The sequence below is a fragment of the Salarias fasciatus genome, unplaced genomic scaffold (genome assembly GCF_902148845.1).
Source record: "Salarias fasciatus unplaced genomic scaffold, fSalaFa1.1, whole genome shotgun sequence".
NCBI lineage: Eukaryota > Metazoa > Chordata > Actinopteri > Blenniiformes > Blenniidae > Salarias > Salarias fasciatus.
Genome location: NW_021941278.1, coordinates 1 through 20,585, shown reverse-complemented (window position 1 = coordinate 20,585; position 20,585 = coordinate 1). Strand labels below are relative to the sequence as shown.

Sequence of the window (20,585 nt, the reverse complement as noted above, 5' to 3'; positions counted from 1 at the left end):
TGATGGAAAGGTCATTGGTTCATCAGTCACTAAATATGATCACTATTAAATTTAGCTGATTATATTTAATTAGATTTTAGCTTGTCTGTGTAAAATAAGTGACGAGCATGATACAATTACAATTATAGGTCTTGCCAAGGTACAGTCCTTAAATAAATCTAAAATTGCTCTATTTGTCATATTACTGAAAGAAAAAAAAGCAGCTTTGAGTGACTTACCTAGATAGAATCACTGCAATAATTCATATTTATACAGTATTTCATACAAACCTTTCTGTAATCTGTACATTTCAAAAACCCAGACAGGAAAATATAGTCAAATGAAAAAAAAAATGCTCTGAAAACATGTTGTATAAAGATGGGACACGTTTTTGGTGTACACATAAAAGCAGATTATATTACAGAAGATATGGGGGGGATGCGTTTGAATAGTGTAACAACAATATTACGAAGAGAAAATGTAAAGAATTTGTGATTAGTCCATCTATTTAAATCGTATCGCATCTGTGAATATTAGTTCATTACTCCTCCGTCTGGCATGAGGACTGTCATGTGTGCTGGAATGGTAGTTTGTGAACTATTATCTTATTTAGGTCAGCAATCGTGATCGTCGCTACATCCTGCGTCATCACGCATTCAGCCAATCGCGTGACGACGTCCACAAACGGGTCAGCCAAGACGTAAACCTTGCAAACATGGCGACGCTCCGAAGAGAGTACGGAGGCTGGAAATACGTCCGTTTTTAACTGAGAAGATAACCTCCTCTTCGCATGCTACGATGTGGTGGGGTTAGCCGGAGCCACCGCGCGCACAGCCTTTTAGACGATGTTTGCAGAGGTGAGTTGGCGCCGGTGAAGCGGACGCGCGTGCCGCTGCGCTGGCACTTACGGCTGGTTAGCTAGGAGCAGCTAGCGCCCCTGCGTTAGCCCCGCAGGTAAACACTGAGCTCTGCCCCGGAGAGAGGGAGGGAGGAAGGAAGGAAGGGGGAGGGAGGGAGGACGGACACGGCACGCAGCCGCTGTGTTTCAGGAGGGCTGTCAGCTATAAGTGGCAGTCAGCCCGGGATTACACGTTTAACGCCATGTTAATACGATGGGTTTAGGACATCCGCACTGTCAACACCGCGCTGGAATTAGCTCGACACAGGCAATGTCAGTAATATGCGTTTAGATTATGAGTAAGGTCTCTCAACAACGAGTTTCTACATTACAACAATCACAGGTGAGCTGGGCGTTAGCTGGCCGACAGGCTACACGGGCTAAATCCAAACGTGGACGGGGAAAGAAAGTTACCTGTTTGTTTTGGATGAGATCGAATAGAACTGAAGTCGACGATCACTGCCGGTGCAGGTGTTTACACCTTTGTGCTGGTCTGTATGCAGTAGCAGCTATTTGAGGGCCATACAGATGTTGGTGCATTTTGTTACAAGGCTGCTTTTACTAATGGGGAAAGTCCAAGACATTCGTATGCATCTTTCTGCCGGGGATGTTTCCAGTGACAGCCGGCCAGTCAGCCTGTCAGTCTCCTATCAAACACAAATGGCCTGAAATAGGCTGGCCTTGAAATATTAATAAGGTGTCTGTAGTCCACTGTAGCCGGTCAATAGTGGTGGTGGAGATTTTTCAACGTGACTTGTAGGTTGACGGCAGTTTTCATGTGACGCGGGCTGGTTTTTCTGGCTTAAACTCAAGTCGTGATGTTCGATGGAAAGTTTTGGTTTGCTGAGTTTGGATTTTTGTCCCAAATTGAAATGCATGGATAACAAAAACAATGCAGAGCAATCAGCTTGTATAAAGATAGTTATGTCATAATGCTGCAAGAATCAAAACCTACTTTGAGAAAACTGTGCAGAAGTGATTTATAGTAGAAAGTATTGTTATGTGTGTATAATGCAATTCATCACAGTAACAGATTCAGATATGCATTATTATTATTAAGATTATTCCACACATACCAAGGTGCACATTGAAGCCAAACCTTTTACTCCCTGTCTTATTTATAGATCCAGTCAGCTGATCTGACTCATTTGGAGGTTTGATATGATCAGTTAGAGGTATGAGAAACTTTGAAACCCTGTGCTTTGATCTTGCCAGAGGATGGAAGGCATATTTTGTAAGTACAGTGATTGTGCAGTGTAATATAGTATTGTTATGTAAAATCGGAAAAAGTGCGTATAGATGTGAAAGTGGATTTGTGGGGGTGAACAAACAGAACAGTGTCTCTTCTGCTTTCAATAGGTATCATCTCTCCAACAGTGTAAGTAGAGGTTTATCGTTGTAATGAGGCTCCAGCTGCCACTGCCCTGTATTCGGCTTGTCAGACAGGCAGCACTGATTTCTGTGTAATGCACAGTCAGGTGTTAAACTTCAGCTAAGTAGCTCTGTGGACATGCTGCTCTCTGCCAACCTTAATTTGAAATGAATGACAGACTTGTGTTCAATAATCCTGGGCTGAATTTCCAACCTCGCCTCCTCAGTTTAACTTTTTCCTCACATCCTATTGTGCATTCATTTAATCGGGCTGTTTTGTTGTCTACATTGGAATGCATTGTTTTAATTAGTGTGACGTACTTTGAGAAGGAGGCCTACCCACATCAGCTTGATAGATGTATCTGTTTACGTTCTGTACAGTTGTGTAGGAGATATGACTACTCAAGTTTTATCATCTCCAGGCACACAAAGTTATGTGAGTGCTTTCCCCCCCTGGCTAAACCTCATTAAGCTGTCTTAATCAAAGCTTGGTAGACGGTAAGGCCTGCATGCTGTCACATCAGGCCTGCTTGTCATCTAGTACACCTCTCCTTCCTTCCTTCCTACTCTTATGCAGAGGTTGTAGCCCTGCCAAACAAGCCGACAGCTCTCAAGAATTAAGCCCTGTTCAGACCTGTGCTTTGTATCCAGATATATCCTCTGGGACTCCAGGCCATGCTGAGACAGAGTGTAGTTCACACGTGACACCTCCACTAAGAAGCACATTTTCTTTGATCTGCCATAGCTGCTAAACTTTGCACATAACGGGGTTCAACTCCTGCTGTGTCCTCCTCCTACGTGGTTTTGTGTTAAAGGTCACTTTAGGGTGCTGCTACAATCTGGTTTGGGTCTCGCGTGAGTATTGAAATCTCCCAGTTACGCCCTGCTCGCATACTGTTTTCATAAAAGGTGAAAAAATAAGCAACTTGGGACTCAGTCTATGCGAGATGAGGCGAAAGGTTGACTTCACCCTCCCCAGGGTAACACTGGAAGTAACAATATCAAGCTGCAACTCGAGAGATGGGTGTAACAATCTGGATGGAAAATATATAATGAGAAGTCGTGGGCTTGTAGCAGCTTTTCACTGAATCTGCTCCTTTGGGGCGTGGAGGTTGTGTGGCCTCAGAGCCGCCCTCCAGTGATGAAATAGATTTGAAATGTTGGAGGAGATTTCATCCATCCTTTACAACTCGACAGAACATCATGATGAATATGCTTTCAACGTCATTATAATGTGACCGTCACTTTCCCAAGAAGGGACCAAGGAAGACAAATCAATCAAACCCTGCCATTACCACCATTTGACTGACAGGTCGTCACAGAGTCCAGACTGACAAGAAAACAACAGCTACACTTTAACAAGACTTTGTGAAAGTGAAGTTTGAAGAAGTTAAAGAGTTAAACAGTTTGTTGCCACTCAAACAACAGCAGCTCTCATTTCTGGGAATTATTCATTGTTATTACGATACTCTGTCTCCTCTTTTCATTCTTGAAGCTTGTGTGGCGGTAGTTTGTATCATGGTGGTCCCGGCGGATTAGGCCTACACGATCAGTCAGCACCGCTTACTTTCTCTTCCTCTCAGGCATTAACTGGAGATCTCCCACTGGAGAGCTTTAATGGGCTGAGTTAACCTCTCGCCCAATGACCATACCGGTTTTAGTGGGAGCTAAGCGCTTGTGAACCCGTCTTGGTCACAAAAATAGAAATATACTTACCCCTTGAGTAGTTTTCTGAGCACCTGTGTTTCAGTGTATGTACAAGGCGGTGTGCATAGATTTGCTGTCAGTTTGCTCAGGAAATGCATACAGTGGTAATCTGAAGAATGCAGATAAGAGGCATAGTGTATGTGTGGCATCAAGCGCCACGGTAGCAAGTTTGGGTGCATTTCTCTCAAACACAGAACAATCACGGGCTGCTGCTGGCTCACAGTCCACATGTGGCCCTCTGCTCTCATTATTTGTGGCCCGCAAGCCAATTTCCTAAAATTAAATTATTGGTTTCACAGGTGATCAGAGGAGAAAGGTCATTTTCACCACATTTAAACTAGACATCATTTTTAATTACTCTGTAATTACCACAGCATTAAATGCATCTGTGAAAAATATCCACAGAGTGCCTTATTTAACTTGCTTGATTGAGAGGCATGCAGTGAGTTCTTTTCATTTCAGTAACTATCGTAATTCTTATTTATTCTTGCAGCTATGAAGTGTTTGTCACATTCTTTAACCTCCAGGAATGATTATAAAGCTTTTATGTCCCTTAAAGCGCAGAGTTAGAGGGAAAAAAAAGAAAGTAAAAAAGAAAGTTAAAAAGAAGTTATTGACATTATGCTAATTTGCAGTGACCATTTCTTTATCCAATGATGTGTCTGTGTTTCGATAGAAAAAGCTTCTAATCAAGTCGAGTGTACATTGAATTAATTGTCATTTGATTTGTGCAGTTGAACAATGTGCGCATTTGAATTTTAATGTTATGCCCCAGTCTTGGTGAAATGTCACTAACTAAATGGCTTTGATTTGTTCCCGCTCTGCATGTGCAGCCCTCCCAGTGGGACACCAGTATTGTCTCTCTTGTGCTATTGTGTATCTATCCAGCATGGGTTGCATAAGGAGCTGCCCACAACTGTAAATGTGTGCATATATCCGCTGGGTCGGGTGTTAATCACTGGAACAGATGGTTCATCTTATAAACCCCCTGTAAGCTGTAATGACTCAAGAGTGTCAGTTATCATCTCTCCTCCACAGCCACCTCATCACACAGGCCCGCGGATGGCCTTCACGTCCACCGCTGATCACTGGCGCCCGTCGCATCAGACTGAACACAGTTCATCCATTTCAAGCACATACAGTGACAGTTTTCCGTGAATGTTTGCTCACGGTGCCTGTATTTATTTTCCATTTCAAGGTATTGTCACAGGGAGTTGTTGGAGCTGTATTACATTACTAATACTAATATAGCCGGGAGTCAAATTGGGCCTGTGAACTGTGAATTCTGGAGCCAGTCTCGACTCCCCCATGATCCAGATATACTTATTTGAATGTGTGTTTATAGTGGAAGATGGGGAAAATTCAAAATTTGCTCGCTCCTCACATAAAATAAGTTGTTTCAAATTTTTGCTCATAATACTTTTCACACATACATAAACTAAAACACGTCCTCTCACTGCTTCCAAGAAAGAGACTTGTATTCCCTAATTATAAAGCTTAATAGTGACAGTCACAGCGATTGTTAAAGCAGTAAACGAAGTGATGGATGTACATGAAATGTGCGTGAAAGGTGAAATTAAATGTCATTCCCCTCTTAGTTTACATATGTGATGATGGGCGAGTTGGTCTCATTTGCGGAGTCTGATGTTAGCAATGCATGCTTCAAACTGGGAAATAGGACCTTCAGCTCGTAACAGTCCCGTTTCCCTGCTGCATGTACACAAAGTTACCAGGAGGATATTTTCCTTCCAGTTTGTTGACATGACCGGAAGTATTTTTTATCTATATCTGCTTGTTGTTTAGATGTTTATCACAAAAGCCGTGTCTGTGAAGTTGTACAGGAAAGATGAATAACTTCAAACAGCTGAAGGCTCGCTTGCCACATGTTTGCCGCTACGTTTCTGTGTTGTCTCCAACGGAATCCCCGAAGAATTTCACAGACAATTATGCTGTCTTGCTATTTGGGGTGTAACAATATCAAAAACACACAACTTGATCTAATGAACCTGATGCAGACGCAAGAAGCTGAGTGGTATTAGTTTTCATACGCCCTGATTCAAGTGCTCGGTCACAGTTTGACCTTTTGCTGGTGTGGGTGAGTTTTTTGTGGCGCTCACAGTGATCAGAGTGGCCCATCCCTGTTTGCTTTCCAAGGGCTGCTATCCTTCAGAGCAAATAAGTTGCTGCTTCCAGTAAATCCAGGCAGTCACAGTACTATTTATCATGCTGTTGGCTTGTGTGCGTGTGTGCGTGTATGTGCGTGTGTGTGTGTAACACAGTCACCTGTTGGCACGTAGCTCAGGCCTGAGGGCAATAAACGCACTGACTACACTGACTGAATGAATGTTTTTGAACACTCCCAAAAATGAATTGACAGCCTTCTTTTGTAATAATTTGTGTTTGTTGAGCAGTGAAAAATCAGACACTGTAGACATGACACCACAGTACAACTAGTTTCTGCTCACATGAATTTTTGTGGAGTTTCCCAGAATTAGGGACAGCGTTATTTCTGATTATTTGTTCCAGGCGCTTTGAGAGAAGGACACACGAGGACAGATATATAAAGTGTGTAGCATTACGTTTCTTTCTGAATAGCATTCCTTCGGTGTCTCCAAATCTTATCTGAACAGAGAAAATGTTCTTGACTTGCCAAGCCTGCCTGCTTTTGCTCTGTTCAAACCAGTTGCGACTTGACAAAGAGGGGGCAGTAGAGCCAGTTTGGACACATTCTGCAGTCCAGACATCAAGGTGCTCACAACTCCTAATGACATGCATTTACTGTCATCTTTTCAGCATTAGCTTCCTGTCTTCCCGAATCCTGTAAAAACAGCAGAACCTGATATAGTTTAACCAGACTGTTGGTAGTGTGCATGTGAATGACGGAGACTGCCGACAGGACAGCACCACTGAGCTTTGAAAGGAAACTGTTGCTGTGTTTCTAGTTATTCAGACAGTTATTCAGAATTTTGAAGCTATGGGAATAACATTTTCGATACCTTGAGTTAAAAAAAAGATCCGTGTTCTTCTTGTCTCTAAAATTTCACTCGCAATATTTTAACCAAAGGATAACAGCAGCAGTGTCTTACATAACTTCAGATAAGTTCGGTTCATAAAAAGTGTACGTATGCGGCACAACACTGATTATTTCCCAGTTATATATACAGAAGTTGCTTGGAACGGTCCTTTTATAACAGTGCATGTTAACAAGTTTTAATATTTACTTGGTGAAATTTTTCCACAGACGGGTTTATACACTCGACGACAGCCTGCTATGTGTCGTATATTTCCAGGCGAGCTCAGAGGTTGGATGTTCCTGTTCTAGTAATGACCTGCATGCTCGGTCTTCTCCCGGCCTCCACTCTGACAGCACCTGTCGAGCCGCTTGAGCTTTTACTATGAGTAAACAGGGACGGGGTCAACAGGACTTCCTCGACAGCCATCAGGCTTTAAATGTGGACTCTGACATTAACCTCTGCTGATTGTGGACGCCACCAGCTGATCTGCAGCATCTGAACCAGTGTTTGTGGAGACCTTTCTAGTTGGCCGTCATCGGCTTTATGAAACCTGACGCCACAGAGGTCTTTTGTCTGTTGTCATTCATCACATGCATTCACAACATCAAGGTTTTGAGAATGATGCATGATGGTGCATTGTGTTAACGCTTAACCTTCGTGTGGGGACCCTGCTTCAAACCACGGGAGTGTTGGCATGTGGATCTGGTCTAGAACAGCTATTGTTTCATTCTACCATATTCTATCTCAGACTATGCGGTCTTTAACATTGTGCTTCGGTATGGGTCCAAGCGGTTGATATTAGCAGACACAGCAATAAATGCCCCAGAATGAGAGTCTAATTTAAGAAAATGTCTCGGGAATGACCTTTGTGCTCTCTGCCCGCAGCTCAGAGTAACATAAGATTATTGAATAACGAACGTGCAATTATTTGAATTAAAAATGATGGAAACATAGTGTTTAAAATGGGTTTTCTGATGGAAAAACTGATGAACAGGTTCTTGAAACCCTGCAGATTTTCTGATTATTGTCTCTCACAGCAGAATCTTTATGCACTCAGAGTCTGTTCTGAGGTCTTGAGCCATTATTTTTCTGAGGTTTCAATCCTTTTAGCAGTAAGCAACCATTTTGTCTTTTCTTTTCGTTGCTCCTTTGAAAAATGCGTTGCTCGCGGCATTGATTCTCAGTAGCGTGTTTAGCTAGTCGTGGCGACATACATGGCGCCACGGCTCGAACATGCATCCAAATGTGACACAGTTGGCAGTTTGTGTAATGTGTGTCATCCAATTGGCTGTAGTTGACAGTGACAGCTAGGACAACGTGTCGGTGTCATGGGGAGGCTCTGTCCGTCCCGATCAAGCCCCATCACTGGAGCTGCTTATCCACTAACTCTGGTCTGAATGTAGGCCAGCCGAAGATCACCACCGCAGATCATCAAGACTTTCAGTGAATCTGTCTGGTGGTTTCACAAAGAAAGTTTGGTACCCGGTTCATTCATTTTATATTACAGCACATTGAGATCTTCTGGTCCTGCACGTATTTCATTTTTATAGCAGTAGAATTGTCAAATGTGTAATTAGTGAGTTCTTCTGGCCCTTTTTCCAGCATAACTTCAGCCTTCAATATCATGCACTTCCTCATTATCACTGTGTTTCCAGTGGTACTGAAGAAGGTCCCGTTACTAATGTGTGACATCTCGGTCAATCTTTTATGAATCTTCTGCCTTCTGTGCTTCCTGGATTTTCAGAAACTTAAAAAGTCATGGAGTTTTGGTGAATAAATATGCTTGAAATCCTGTCAGAAGGAATAAGAGACTGTGAAATGATGCCCGAGTGATATTGGATTTCTTTGCGTATGTGTTTCCTGTGAAAAGATTTTAAAGATTTGTGTCACACTCTCCCGTCACTTTGAGCCACTACGGTCGGCATCTGTTGTTGGTGCAGAGGAGACTCTCCGAATTTCTATTGGATGCAGAATTAGGAAACATCCTCCAGCGCAGGATGACTCATCTTACATGGTTTTCCAGGGAGAAAAAGGGACAGAATTTGATTTGAAAGTACTCCAGTAACAATTTTATGCCACAGGTAATTGAATAAATCAACAAGTTGCTTATTCGTGCAAGATTACAGAGTAAGACATTTATTTGAAAATTATTTGAGTTTTTAAATCATCCCTTGCTTTATAATTGGCCCTGTAACTTTGACCTAGAAGAAGGTTAAACCATGACGATGCTTGACCAACTCGCTTTGAAAAGTGGGACAGAGTTGCTGCCTCGAAATGAGAGCACGGTTTCCTGCACTCACAATAACAGGAAGACCGTAGAATGTGACACATGAATATGCACACACACGGACACGGTACTCATCTGTTACTCTAACAATGAAAAAGAAAAAAACACAGCACACCTCGCCTTTAGCGTTAGCTTCCTGAGCTCAAAGGAGTGAATTCGTACCTCCTTCTGCTCTGCTAATGCCATCATGTTTCATGAGTACTGTGTAATCAGCGCTAATCTGATGGAGTCTGTCTCTTGAGTTCTGCAAATGTAGAAATAGATCATTCTTTCTCTGAAGTTTGATGCCGGATGCTCTTCTCAACTCAGCCTGAGCTGTTTGGAGTTATTGGCCTTGGTCAGGGACACTTTTACTGCAGGATTCAGTTCCTTAACTCCAGCCCTCCTCTACCCCAAGTGATAGTATTAATCTGATGGTATTAATCTGAAGGTAATAATCTGTTGATATAAATGAATGTGTGTCACTCAGCATGTGTGTTCTTCTGTGTTTCAGGCCAGTCTTTCCATCTGGGGATGGGGGGGTCTTGGAGTTGTGCTCTTCCTTGTCACCTTTGGACCCTTTGCCATATTCTACCTGGCCTTTTATATCTTCTGCTTCATTGGAGGGTGAGCATCACGATTTTAAAATCACACCTTCTGTTCATAAACTCCATTTAAACAGTTTTTATTTAAAATGTGCTCTACATTGTGTAACATAAACCAGCAGCCCCCACTGAATGCAGCATTACAACTTAGAGAATATGTTCTTCAGGAAAACTAGTTTACTCACTGAAATGTTTGATATCTTTCTTTCCTAAGTTCACTATTCCACAGTTATAACTTCAACATAACCAAAAGCCCAGCAGATGAGCGTTGTAACGTTTCTGTTGTTCCAGGGGCTTTGCGGTCACTTTGCTGTATGGAAAGATCAATTCCGAGAAACACCTGGAAAAGTGCGAGCACTCGTATTTGCCACCAACGCAAATTGGTATACTGAAGGTAAAAGCACATTGAAACACACACACTCGTGTTCCTTTCCGCTGGTAACTCACTGTCGGTGTGTTACTCTGTGTTTTCTGTTTCAGACGTTGGATGAGATGAAGTTGGAGATGAAGCCCATAAAGATTGACAGGAGGCTGACGGGCTCCAGTTTTATAGATGAACCACTACAGCAGGTGTGTGTCTCTGCTGCTGCACTGCTGCTAACTTTGTCTGTGAAAATTGAAAAGCATTGAAATTATTTTTTTTGGAGTCTGTTTGGGATCATTTGAAGAGGCAGAAGATGGCAACTAAAGAGAGACGCTCACACACCATAACAGCATTAATGGTGGCTGCTCCAGACTTGTTGGACATTGGCTCACTCGGGTCATTGTCTGACCCGTCTGCCGGCCCACGTGAGCGGCTTCCTGGCCTCCAGCCATAGAGGAGCATTCACCGTCAGCGGCTGCATGACTCCCAGAAGCCTCGGTGCCATGTGCTCGCAGGAAGGTTGCTCCTTGTATTTTGTGTGTCAGGAGATCAGTCTGGAGCAGGATGTCTGTCAGCTGATCGACGTCAGCTTTTGATGGGAAGTTCTCCCCTCAACACATAAAAGACTAACAACAGAGAAATCTGATCATGCAAGTCATTATTATCTAAAAGGAGGGAAGTCGTGTTTCAGAATCTCAGCTATGTCCCTGTGTAGATGACTGTTGGCACCGTTCCTCACTCAACCGTTGTTATTTATAAGCAGACGAGGCATGTGAAAGATTCATGATGACATATCTTTATTGTTTGATGCCAAATATTCTTCACGACGACGACATGAAAGGCTTAAATCGATCAATAAACCACGGTTTACAGAAGGCCAATGAAATGTTTGCAAGAAAAAAACCCCTCAGAAATCATGAAACTACAGAAGCAGAAGTATAAATATAAATATAACACGGGCTTTTCTTTTTATTCGGTCTTCTGCGTCACACTGTAGCTTCCACTCAATGAACACATTTTCGAGTTGCTGAAATTGATCCAAACAGAAAGTGGAAGTGAAAAAAATGTGCTGCGACAGTGTTTCCATCATCAGGCTGAAGTAGAAGGAAGGAGTAGCCGCACTTCTGAGATTGTTCATTTCTTCTGAGGCACTACTGTGAACTTCGACAAGTCGGTCGATGTTTCCTCAGCACTGCAGAGAGGGAAGATGAAGCTTGTGGCCTTGGTTTGATCGTCACAGTCTTTTTTCTTTTCTTTTTTTTCTTTTTTTTTTTTTTCCTGTCCTCACGGCGCTTACTGTAAAGAAACCACGTTTTTAAGCCGGCCGTCCTCAGCAAAGCAGCCTGGTCGGCAGAGTTTAGTGCAGACGCAGCACTTAGTGACGGTCAGATGACACCGGCTGCTCTCGTGGTCCCTTCGCTCTGGGAATGCACACTTATCATTTCAGCAGCCTGTGAACGTCAAGGTCTGCCACAGCTAAATGGAGACCACGTCAGGCCGGCCGAGAGAAAAACCCTCGGCTCCGCTGTCCTGCTGTTTTCACACACACAAGCTCACCTCTCTTTCAGTCTCCCCGCAGCTGATGCAGTTAAATTGATTCAGACGCTGCCCTGATCGAATCAGACGTGGCTACGTTTCAATTTACTGGAACAGAATACAGTCGGAGGATTGGTTTATCCAGATTTCTTTTCAGCTAATCGCATCTCCTCTTTGAGTGTTTAGAGATTGATAAAGCAGATTTAGATTTTGCGAATAGTTACTGAATAGGCTCTCAGAGATTTTTCGAACTTGTCCTTAACATGGTTACTGTGTCAGTACGGCTCGTTTATTGAAGTGTGAATCCTGCCAAGCAGACCAAGCATGCATGTCCAAAGGAAGTCTGAACGCTTCAGGACCGTAAAGCCGTCAGCGAACCGAACACGGGAAGTGACGGACTAAAGAAGCGATTTCTTCACATTTAAACAGAAGTGACACTCACAATAGATTCATTCTTGCAATTTTTTTTTTTTCCTCCTTTACGTATTTCAAAAGTGTTTTATGCACGTGTATTGCCTGTTGCTCTTCTTTCATTTCGGTCCAGTGTTGCTCTACCTCATTTCTGGAGCACTTTAAAAACAATCATCACTGAAACAAGCCGATGTCCAGGAGTCAAGCTTCTTTTTAGGCGGTGGTTTCACAAATTTCCTTCTCTTCTCACGTCTCCCCTGCTGCCTCCTCTCTGTAGGTGATCCAGTTTGCGTTGAGAGACTACATCCAGTACTGGTACTACACTCTGAGCGAAGATGAGTCATTCTTGTTGGAAATCAGACAGACGCTGCAGAACGCCCTCGTCCAGTTTTCCACACAGTACGGGACAAACACACACACACACTTCCCCCGCCACAGCATGTGTTTCAAACAAAAGGAAGTATTAATTCTGTGTGTGCAGGTCCAAAGAGGTGGACTGGCAGCCTTACTTCACCACTCGCCTGGTGGACGACTTTGCCACCCATTTACGTGTCTTCAGAAAAGCCCAGGATCGCCTCGGCGACAGGGAGGACAAGCAAAGTATGCGCACACGCTGTTACACTCTTCCTTCTAACTGCTGTGTGTCTGGCGTTCCTCCAGAGCTGATTCAGCTTCTTTATCATTGAAAAGTTGCCAATATTGTGACGAAATTGAGTTTCAGGAGGATTAAACCGTAATTGCAGCCGCAAGCCCTTTGTCGTCTGCAAAGTTTATGATAAATGCATCGTTACCATTTTAAATGTAGTGCAGCGAGTGACCGCGAAGAGTGTTTTGTGAACACAGGGGACATAACGGAGGAGCTGGTGGACTCATTCTTCGAAGCCGAGGTGGAGATGGAGAGGAAGATTTGTCGAGACGTAGTGTGTACTTCGCACAAAGACGAAGAGGGTAAACACATATTCAGCATTCATGTCATTATATTTCAATCTCCTGTTTAATGGTTTAACTAATCTGGTGTGTGTGTGTGTGTGTCTCAGGTTTTCTTCGGGACTTGTGTGAGCTGCTTCTGTATTTGTTACTACCTCCTGGAGATTTCCACAACAAGAACATGAGATATTTCCTCAGGGTGAGTTCACGAACACACCGCTCTGTTCAGTTGTTCACTTCTGGCATCTTCTCCAATACGACTCTTATGAAAGAACACGGCGATCATTATCGTTTCGCTTTCTGTTTCTCAGGAGGTCCTTGCTCGTGGCGTGCTGCTTCCTCTCATCAACCAGCTGAGCGATCCCGACTACATCAACCAGTTCGTCATCTGGATGGTGAGTTTGCCGTTAATGCAGCATTAACTAAGGAAGCAACACGAAACTAGATTATTACCGAAATAGTTAAAATTGATAAATAAACATGTCTTGTGATTGAGGCTGAATAAAAGGGCCCGACCTCGGCATCCATGCTATTTTAGTAACACAAAATGATCTGTTTGGAGGCTTCATTACCAGAGGAATTCAGGATCATCAAGAGCTTGACTGACAAAAACAATCTCTTTGGCTTTGAAAATGAAGGCTTTTTTAAGTTTTACAAGTTGTTGATGTGAGTTGAGGTACATTAGTATCATCACAATTCGAATATAATTTTACATTCGGGTCGTTGTAACTCTGTGTGCAGATCCGGGACTCGAGCTGCAACTACGAAGCCTTCATGAACATCCTGAAGTTAACCGACAAGCCCGCCGAGCTGGAGTCCGTCAAAGACAAGGTGCTGGAGGAGCTGCAGTATCTGCGCTCTCTGGACACGGCCGGAGACGGTGGGCGACACGCTACTCTCCCTCACCTGGTCCCGTCAGCACGCCAGCCGTGTGTGGAGGAATGAAGGCATTGCTTCTCTCTTTGTCCTTTTAGACATCAATGTGATCAAGAACCAGATCAACAGTCTTTTGTTTGTGAAGAAGGTGTGTGAGACCAGGATACAGAGGCTGCACTCTGGGAAGGTAAAGAAACCGAAGCACGTCTTTAAAGACCCTATACGCTGGATTTATTTGTTGTTTTTGTGAAGCCTTTATCCTTTGCCCTGTTTACTTAATTATTTCTTTTTTTTAATTCCGTTCCTGTGTTGTGTAGGAGGTCGATGCCTTGAAACTGGCCGCCAATTTCGGCAAGCTGTGCGTCATCCCGCTGGATCACATCCTGGTCCACAACATCGCCCTGCAGTTCTTCATGGGTAAATCCAAAAGACACGTTTTCACTGCTCGTATCTCTCAGACGTCACAGTGTTTATCCAGACAGTCATCTCTTTGGTCCATATCTTGCTCCTTTTCTCTCGAATTCGTAACCCTATCCAGCCTCGTTAGATACATTCCCTGTCAGTTCCACGGGACCTTGTGAGAGATCTAAAAAAGGTCACAGATCAGATTACGATAATTTGCGCGTACGCGTGTTTATGTAAAAGAGCGAGAAGAACGAGGAGTCGAGCCAAGTGGTTTCAGATCTGTTGTGGAAATCAGCCAGTGGTTTAAACACGAAACTAGATCATCTTGGACCAACGCGCTGCCAGAAGGTTTAATCGCTGAAGCATGCAGGCAGCGGGCCTCTGGTGACGCGAGGCTGTGTAACCGAAGTGCCGCTGTAGAGACGCCGTGCGCCTGTGTGTGTGTGTGGACGCAGACTTCATGCAGGCGGCGGGGGCCCAGGCGGAGCTGTTCTTCTGGCTCACCGTGGAGGGCTACAGGGTGACGGCGCAGCAGCAGCTGGAGGCCATGCAGAGCTGGCAGAAGGACGGCAAGAAGCAGCCGAACGCCACCAAGGGGCTGCTGAAGGCCGCCGCGCTGGGCGTCTTCGAGCAGTACCTGTCTGACAAGGTGGGACTCGGACGTCAAGCCGGCTGGATTTGTTAATTTTTTATCTCTGTGGGAACTCACGCCGCGGCCTCCGCCTGCTCCGACAGGCTTCGCCCAGGGTGCAGGTGGACGAGGCGTTGGTCGTGAAGCTGGGAGAGAAGCTGCAGAAGGACGACCCCACGCCAGAGATCTTCGATGACATCCAGAAATGGTACCAAAGCGTCGACGTGGTTTTCGGGGCTTCGTACTTTTTCCTGGTTTCGCAGCTGCTGACAGATCCCTCGCTCCTCCCACAGGTGTACGACATGATGCTGCGCGACGAGCGCTTCTACCCGTCCTTCAAGCAGAGTCCGCTCTACGTGCGCATGCTGGCCGAGCTGGACATGCTGAAAGAGCCGAGCTACCGAGGGTCCGATGACGGCGATGGGGAGTCCTTCAACGGCTCTCCCACAGGAAGCATTAATCTCGTACGTTTGTTTGGACGCCGTGTTGAGTTTAAGCGGAGAGGCTGGAGCGGGGCTGATCTGATGGTGTGACTTCACGGCGGCGTCTCTCCTGTGATTTCAGTCTTTGGACGACTTGTCCAACTCCTGCCATGACGAATCTATGCACCTACATGCCTTCATCTCCGACACAGGTACGAACTGCAAGTGTTCACCAAACAAACGTTCCGTGGTGTTTTTTCACTGTGCAAATGCAAATTTTAATCAAATCTTTGAAAACCAGTTTTTTTGTTTTTGCTGTGTGTAATATTTGTGAGGATGCAAATTTTGAAGGAAGGATTCTAATGAGAGTTTCAGTGCTTTATGATGGCTTGTGTAAAAATATCCCCTTTGTTTAACGCTGTATGTTAATGGTGTGTGTAGTGTGTCCAGGTCACGGGGTGTTTGACCCCCTCTAGTCCCTCCCTGCATGTTTTCACCTCCGAGCTCCGTTCATTCATCTGCATGTGTCTGCTGTGCCACTTCACACTGTTCCTGTATTTTTTTTTTCTTAATTTCTTTCATTCCATCACCTTCACTGTATTTTTCTGTTTTTCCTTTTTCCTCCCCCTCACCCCCCCTCCTTTCCTTCACTTTTCCCGCCATGCTGTCACACTTGCACACCCTCTTGGCGCTGCACTCTTTCCTTTCCACCCGCCACATCTTCTCCCTTCTATTCTTCGGCTCCCGTCGCTCCTTCCCCTCTCATCATCCATTCCCCTGTGGATGAATTCCGGGTGGCTAGCTGACGCTTCTCTCCCCGGCTTCTGGGGTGCGGCAGGGGTTTGCAACGACCACGGTAAGACCTACGCGCTGTACGCCATCACTGTTTCAGACGCAATCAAGACGGCAGCGAAGACTGCTGGAAGACGTACCGCCGCTACCTTACTCGACTTCCACGACTTCCACATTAGAATCACTGAGCAGGTTTGTTCCTTCTTTAGAATTTGATCAAACACAATCCGGTTTAAAGAGGCTAAAAGTCTTTTATTCTTTTTTTTTTTTCTTAATCCAGTTGAAACCTGGCGTCAATCCTCAAGCTGCCAGGAAAGAAAACCTTCAACACATGGACAGAGATTTCCTGAGAAGAGAAAAAAAGACCTCAACGCTTACCTTCAGTATAGTTTAATCCTGGTTGTTTGTTTGGCGTTGCTGTTGATATATTGCATCGCTCACTTTGGGCTCGCTCCAGTTGCTGCTGAACCCCGAGATGGTGAAGGCCTGTCCGACCCTGATCCCCTACGTCTACGACTTCCTGGAGAACAAAGCCTACAGCAAGGGCAAAGGAGAGTTTGCACGGAAGGTAACTGTTTTCCGAACTGCTTCTTTTGTCCTCCTGAAGTTTTAACTGACATTTTTGTATGTATGCTGAGATTCGGACGTCCGCTGAGACCAGAGGTTTAAACAGCAGGACTGTGGAGGCTGAGGTTCAGTCTGGCTTCACAACATTGATTTTCTTTTGTCCCTCCTGCCTCCGCAGATAGACACGTTTGTGAATCCTCTGCGGAGCTCCATGAGGAACATGTCCAACGCAGTCAAAGCTCTGCCGGACAGCCTGGCTGAAGGAATGACCAAAGTCTCCGACAACATGGGCCGCATGTCAGAACGGCTTGGTCAGGACATCAAGCAGTCCATACTGAAGGTCGGAAACACGTTTTTTTTTTTTCTCGTGTAACTGAAGCAGCTTCCTGTTTGGCTCAGTATTCATCCAGCCTCCGGCTTTTCTTTCCCAGGTGCCTCCGCTTTTGCCTAAGACCGACATCGACCCCGAACACTGCCGGGTCTCCGCACAGCTGGATGACAATGTGAGCCAGCTCACCTTTTCTCCCGCCGCTGTTTTTGTCGTCGTGCTTCTCAAGCGAAAACTTTAACGAGCGCCTCGTTTTGCCCCAGGTGGACGACAACATCCCGCTCCGCGTGATGCTGCTGCTGATGGACGAGGTGTTCGACCTGAAGGAGAAGAACCAGTGGCTCCGGAGGAACATCAAGAACCTGCTGCAGCAGCTCATCAGGGCCACGTACGGAGACACCATCAACAGGTCAGAGGCGCTCGCAGTCCTGGCAGCAGGCCGAGTCAGTCATCAGCTGCACGAAGTGCTCCGTTTAAATCATCCGGTTTCCGTCTCTGCAGGAAAATCGTGGATCACGTGGACTACCTGACGTCGCCGGAGCAGGTGGCAGACTACGTGAAGAAGTTCAGGTAACAGGTCTCAGGTTGTTCGCTGGCTTTCTTAACACATTTTCTTGCAACAAGAAAAGAGACGCGGCTCGAGACGAGTCGATGTCTGATCTGCCTGCTTCTCAACTGTTGGCTTTCCTTAAAAAAAAAAAAAAAAAAAAGTCTCCCATTTGTTAAACTGCCCATCCTTAAAGTCCCGGTCAGACGTCTTTACACACCGCTCTGTTCCTGTGCCAGCGCCTTGGCAGCACTCCGCGAGAGGCTGCTGCCTCATTTAGACTGTTATGCAGGAGGCAGAGGCAGGATTTACAGTTTAAAATTACAAAACGCCTAATCTAAGAAGAGCATTCCTGCTTTCTAAATTCAGAGCGCTCATTTGTTATGAGAGCGCGGCTCAGAGCCCGACTTCCTGTTTGCTTTTAAAGATAAAGCTTACGTCAGGTTTCTCACACACTGCAGCTGTTTACAGGTCTGACCTGCTGGAGTAATATCCATTCACATCGTTATAGATCTGAAATGATGAACGAAGGCGGTTTGAATTTAACTTATTACGACAAATGTGTCAGGAAGATATACATTCAATTTTTCACTTGTTTTGTGTCTGCGACCATAAACAAACCCGTTATCTCCCCGTCGCAGCAAATATGACAGAAGAGATGAAAGATGATGATGATGATCAGGAGAATCTGAATTGACTCTGCTTCCGCCTCTTCAGAGATTCCTATTGGCCCAACGGGATTCTGGCCGAGACGCCGCCTCGCCGGGACAAGAGCATCCGCATGAGGACACGGGTGGCTGCCAAGACCAGCTTGCTGGGCATCATGCCAGGTGAACACACACACACACACCTACACACATACACACACACAAACACACACACACAATCTACTTACATCCTTGACGTGTTCTCACAAATACACGGCAGAAAACATCAGGATATGAGGATGATTCTTGGAGTTTCCTCTTAGGTTATTTTCTCTTCTTTATCCCTGTTGAGAAGCTAGCGGGTTTTATTGACCGTTGTTGCTCTAAAGGGACGTTTGATTGATCTCCGAGCTCCTGAGCGCCACAGGAGAGAACCCATGAGGGACGTGGGCGTCATTTTTTTTCCCTTCTTGAGGATGTTTTAGTCTCGCTTTCTCTCCCCTCAGACGAGCTGAAGCACATCATCGGAGCGGACACGACGAGGAAGGGCATCCTGCGCGTCTTCGACATGTTCCAGTACCAACCGATGAACCGGCGCCTGGTCTACGTTTTCCTGGAGGGCTTCCTGGAGACCATGTTCCCTCAGTACAAATTCCCGGAGCTCTTCGTGAAGCTCCACTCCCGCTCGACGCGCATCCAGAGATACAGCCAGAAACTCAAGTCCTCCTCTCTGAAGAGGTGACAGGAGAGGACGGAGGCAGCAGGACTCGGCAGCAGGACTCGGGCCCTCGAGACACGCAGAGACCTGAGAGCCGAGGGCGGAGGGGAGTGTGTGTGTGTGTGTGTGTGCTTGTCCATTCTGTCCATCCTTACCCTCGTAAGTGAAAACACTCCAGTTATTCAGAACAGAAGGATGAACAATAAACACTGGGCTCTGCGCTTGCTGTTTTCCACACACACACACACACACACACACACACACACACTCACACACACACACGAAACATGAATCTAATTTGCACCAAGACTGATCACAGCAGTCTTTTCTTTAGTCCACCCACTACACCCTGCCTCCTTCCCCTCCCCTGGTTTTGTTTGGTCTGTCTCGGTCCAGCCGATGCTGCTGTGTCTGGCGGCTGCTCGAGTGGCGCCGCGGACGCCGTCTTGTTTTTAAACTGCAGGACTCGATAGAATAGACCCACACCTTGCCTTACCTCCCCGCTTATGTCTCCAGGCCGCCACGGTCCACCACCTCAGTGACCCCCCCCCCCCGCAGATCAGCCCGGCTTCCCCTCACGCTGCTCTTCAGACGCAAAAAAAAAAGCAGCTTCTTACCGTGTGAATCATCTTCCTGGTATCATAGCAACTAAAACTGTCAATAGCACTGGGCTACAGAGGCGCTGTTTTAAAATGTGACTGAACAAACATTGAAAGAATGACTTTTATTTTTTACTCTTTATTTTTGGCATCGATTTTTTTTTTTTTTTTTTTTCGTCCCTAGCTTCTTTCCAGATAAGATTCTATTTTTTTTCTTACTGAAGTGTTATCATCATATCTACCACCTTTCAGCAGCGGCCTGCGTCCCTCCGCAGGTCTGCTGTCATATCACCTGTGATGACCAAAGCTCATGCTGATCGTGTGTCTGCGTGCATGCGTGCGTGCGTGCGTGTGTGTGTGTGAGTGTGTGTTTGTGTGTGTGTGGGCTGGTTGTTGCTGTGCTTCATGCCGCTGATCATGTGAAGAAAACAAAAAGGCGGCGTCGACCTTTAACGGCCTAAAAGGCGAGGCCGTGGCGACACACGGAGACGTGTCGGCTGTCCAAACACACTATCGAAGAATGTACTCCCTGCTCTGCTCTGTCTGCGGCTCCTGTAGGATTTTTGTGTGAATGCGTGTGTGTGAGTGCGTGTGTGTGTAGCACGAGGAGGCGTCCCTCTTCAGTCAGAAACTGTGCCAGTGTGAGCTAGTGAACCAGCCTTAAACCTACATCCAGTATATACTGACCAAGACATGCACGCTACAGGTAGCTCTCCTCCACACGACTGAACTTTACAAGGAAATCAGGATGGAGATGTGTCCCCAATCACTTTTTTTTCTTCTTAGAAAATGTCTTTAATTTGGTGCAATATATTATTTTTTTAATGCATGTGCATTAAACTGAATCATTGTATACTGCATCTAGTCATTTGTTATTGTTTTAACAGTAGAGAGCGTAGAAGCCGTTTCCCCGTCAACCCACAACAACCTGACATTCCGTTGTTGTAAAAGTACAATGTTTATTTTACAGACTTT

The 20,585-nt window shown here is 45.4% G+C and overlaps 1 protein-coding gene across 1 annotated transcript; it reads left to right on the top strand.

The window, feature by feature from the left end:
* Positions 1-678: 678 nt before the first annotated feature.
* On the top strand, positions 679-19,143 carry LOC115384686 (sorting nexin-13-like). Its single transcript, XM_030086927.1, is given in 28 exon segments — positions 679-836; positions 9,750-9,862; positions 10,132-10,234; positions 10,321-10,410; positions 12,429-12,550; positions 12,633-12,751; positions 12,995-13,099; positions 13,189-13,277; positions 13,390-13,473; positions 13,820-13,958; positions 14,053-14,141; positions 14,272-14,371; positions 14,815-15,008; positions 15,095-15,208; positions 15,284-15,454; positions 15,555-15,624; positions 16,215-16,298; positions 16,301-16,356; positions 16,358-16,404; positions 16,491-16,535; positions 16,537-16,603; positions 16,662-16,772; positions 16,950-17,111; positions 17,203-17,274; positions 17,363-17,508; positions 17,601-17,669; positions 18,364-18,476; positions 18,800-19,143. Coding segments are annotated over 28 exon segments (2,922 nt in total). The 5' UTR covers positions 679-824; the 3' UTR covers positions 19,036-19,143.
* Positions 19,144-20,585: the final 1,442 nt, after the last annotated feature.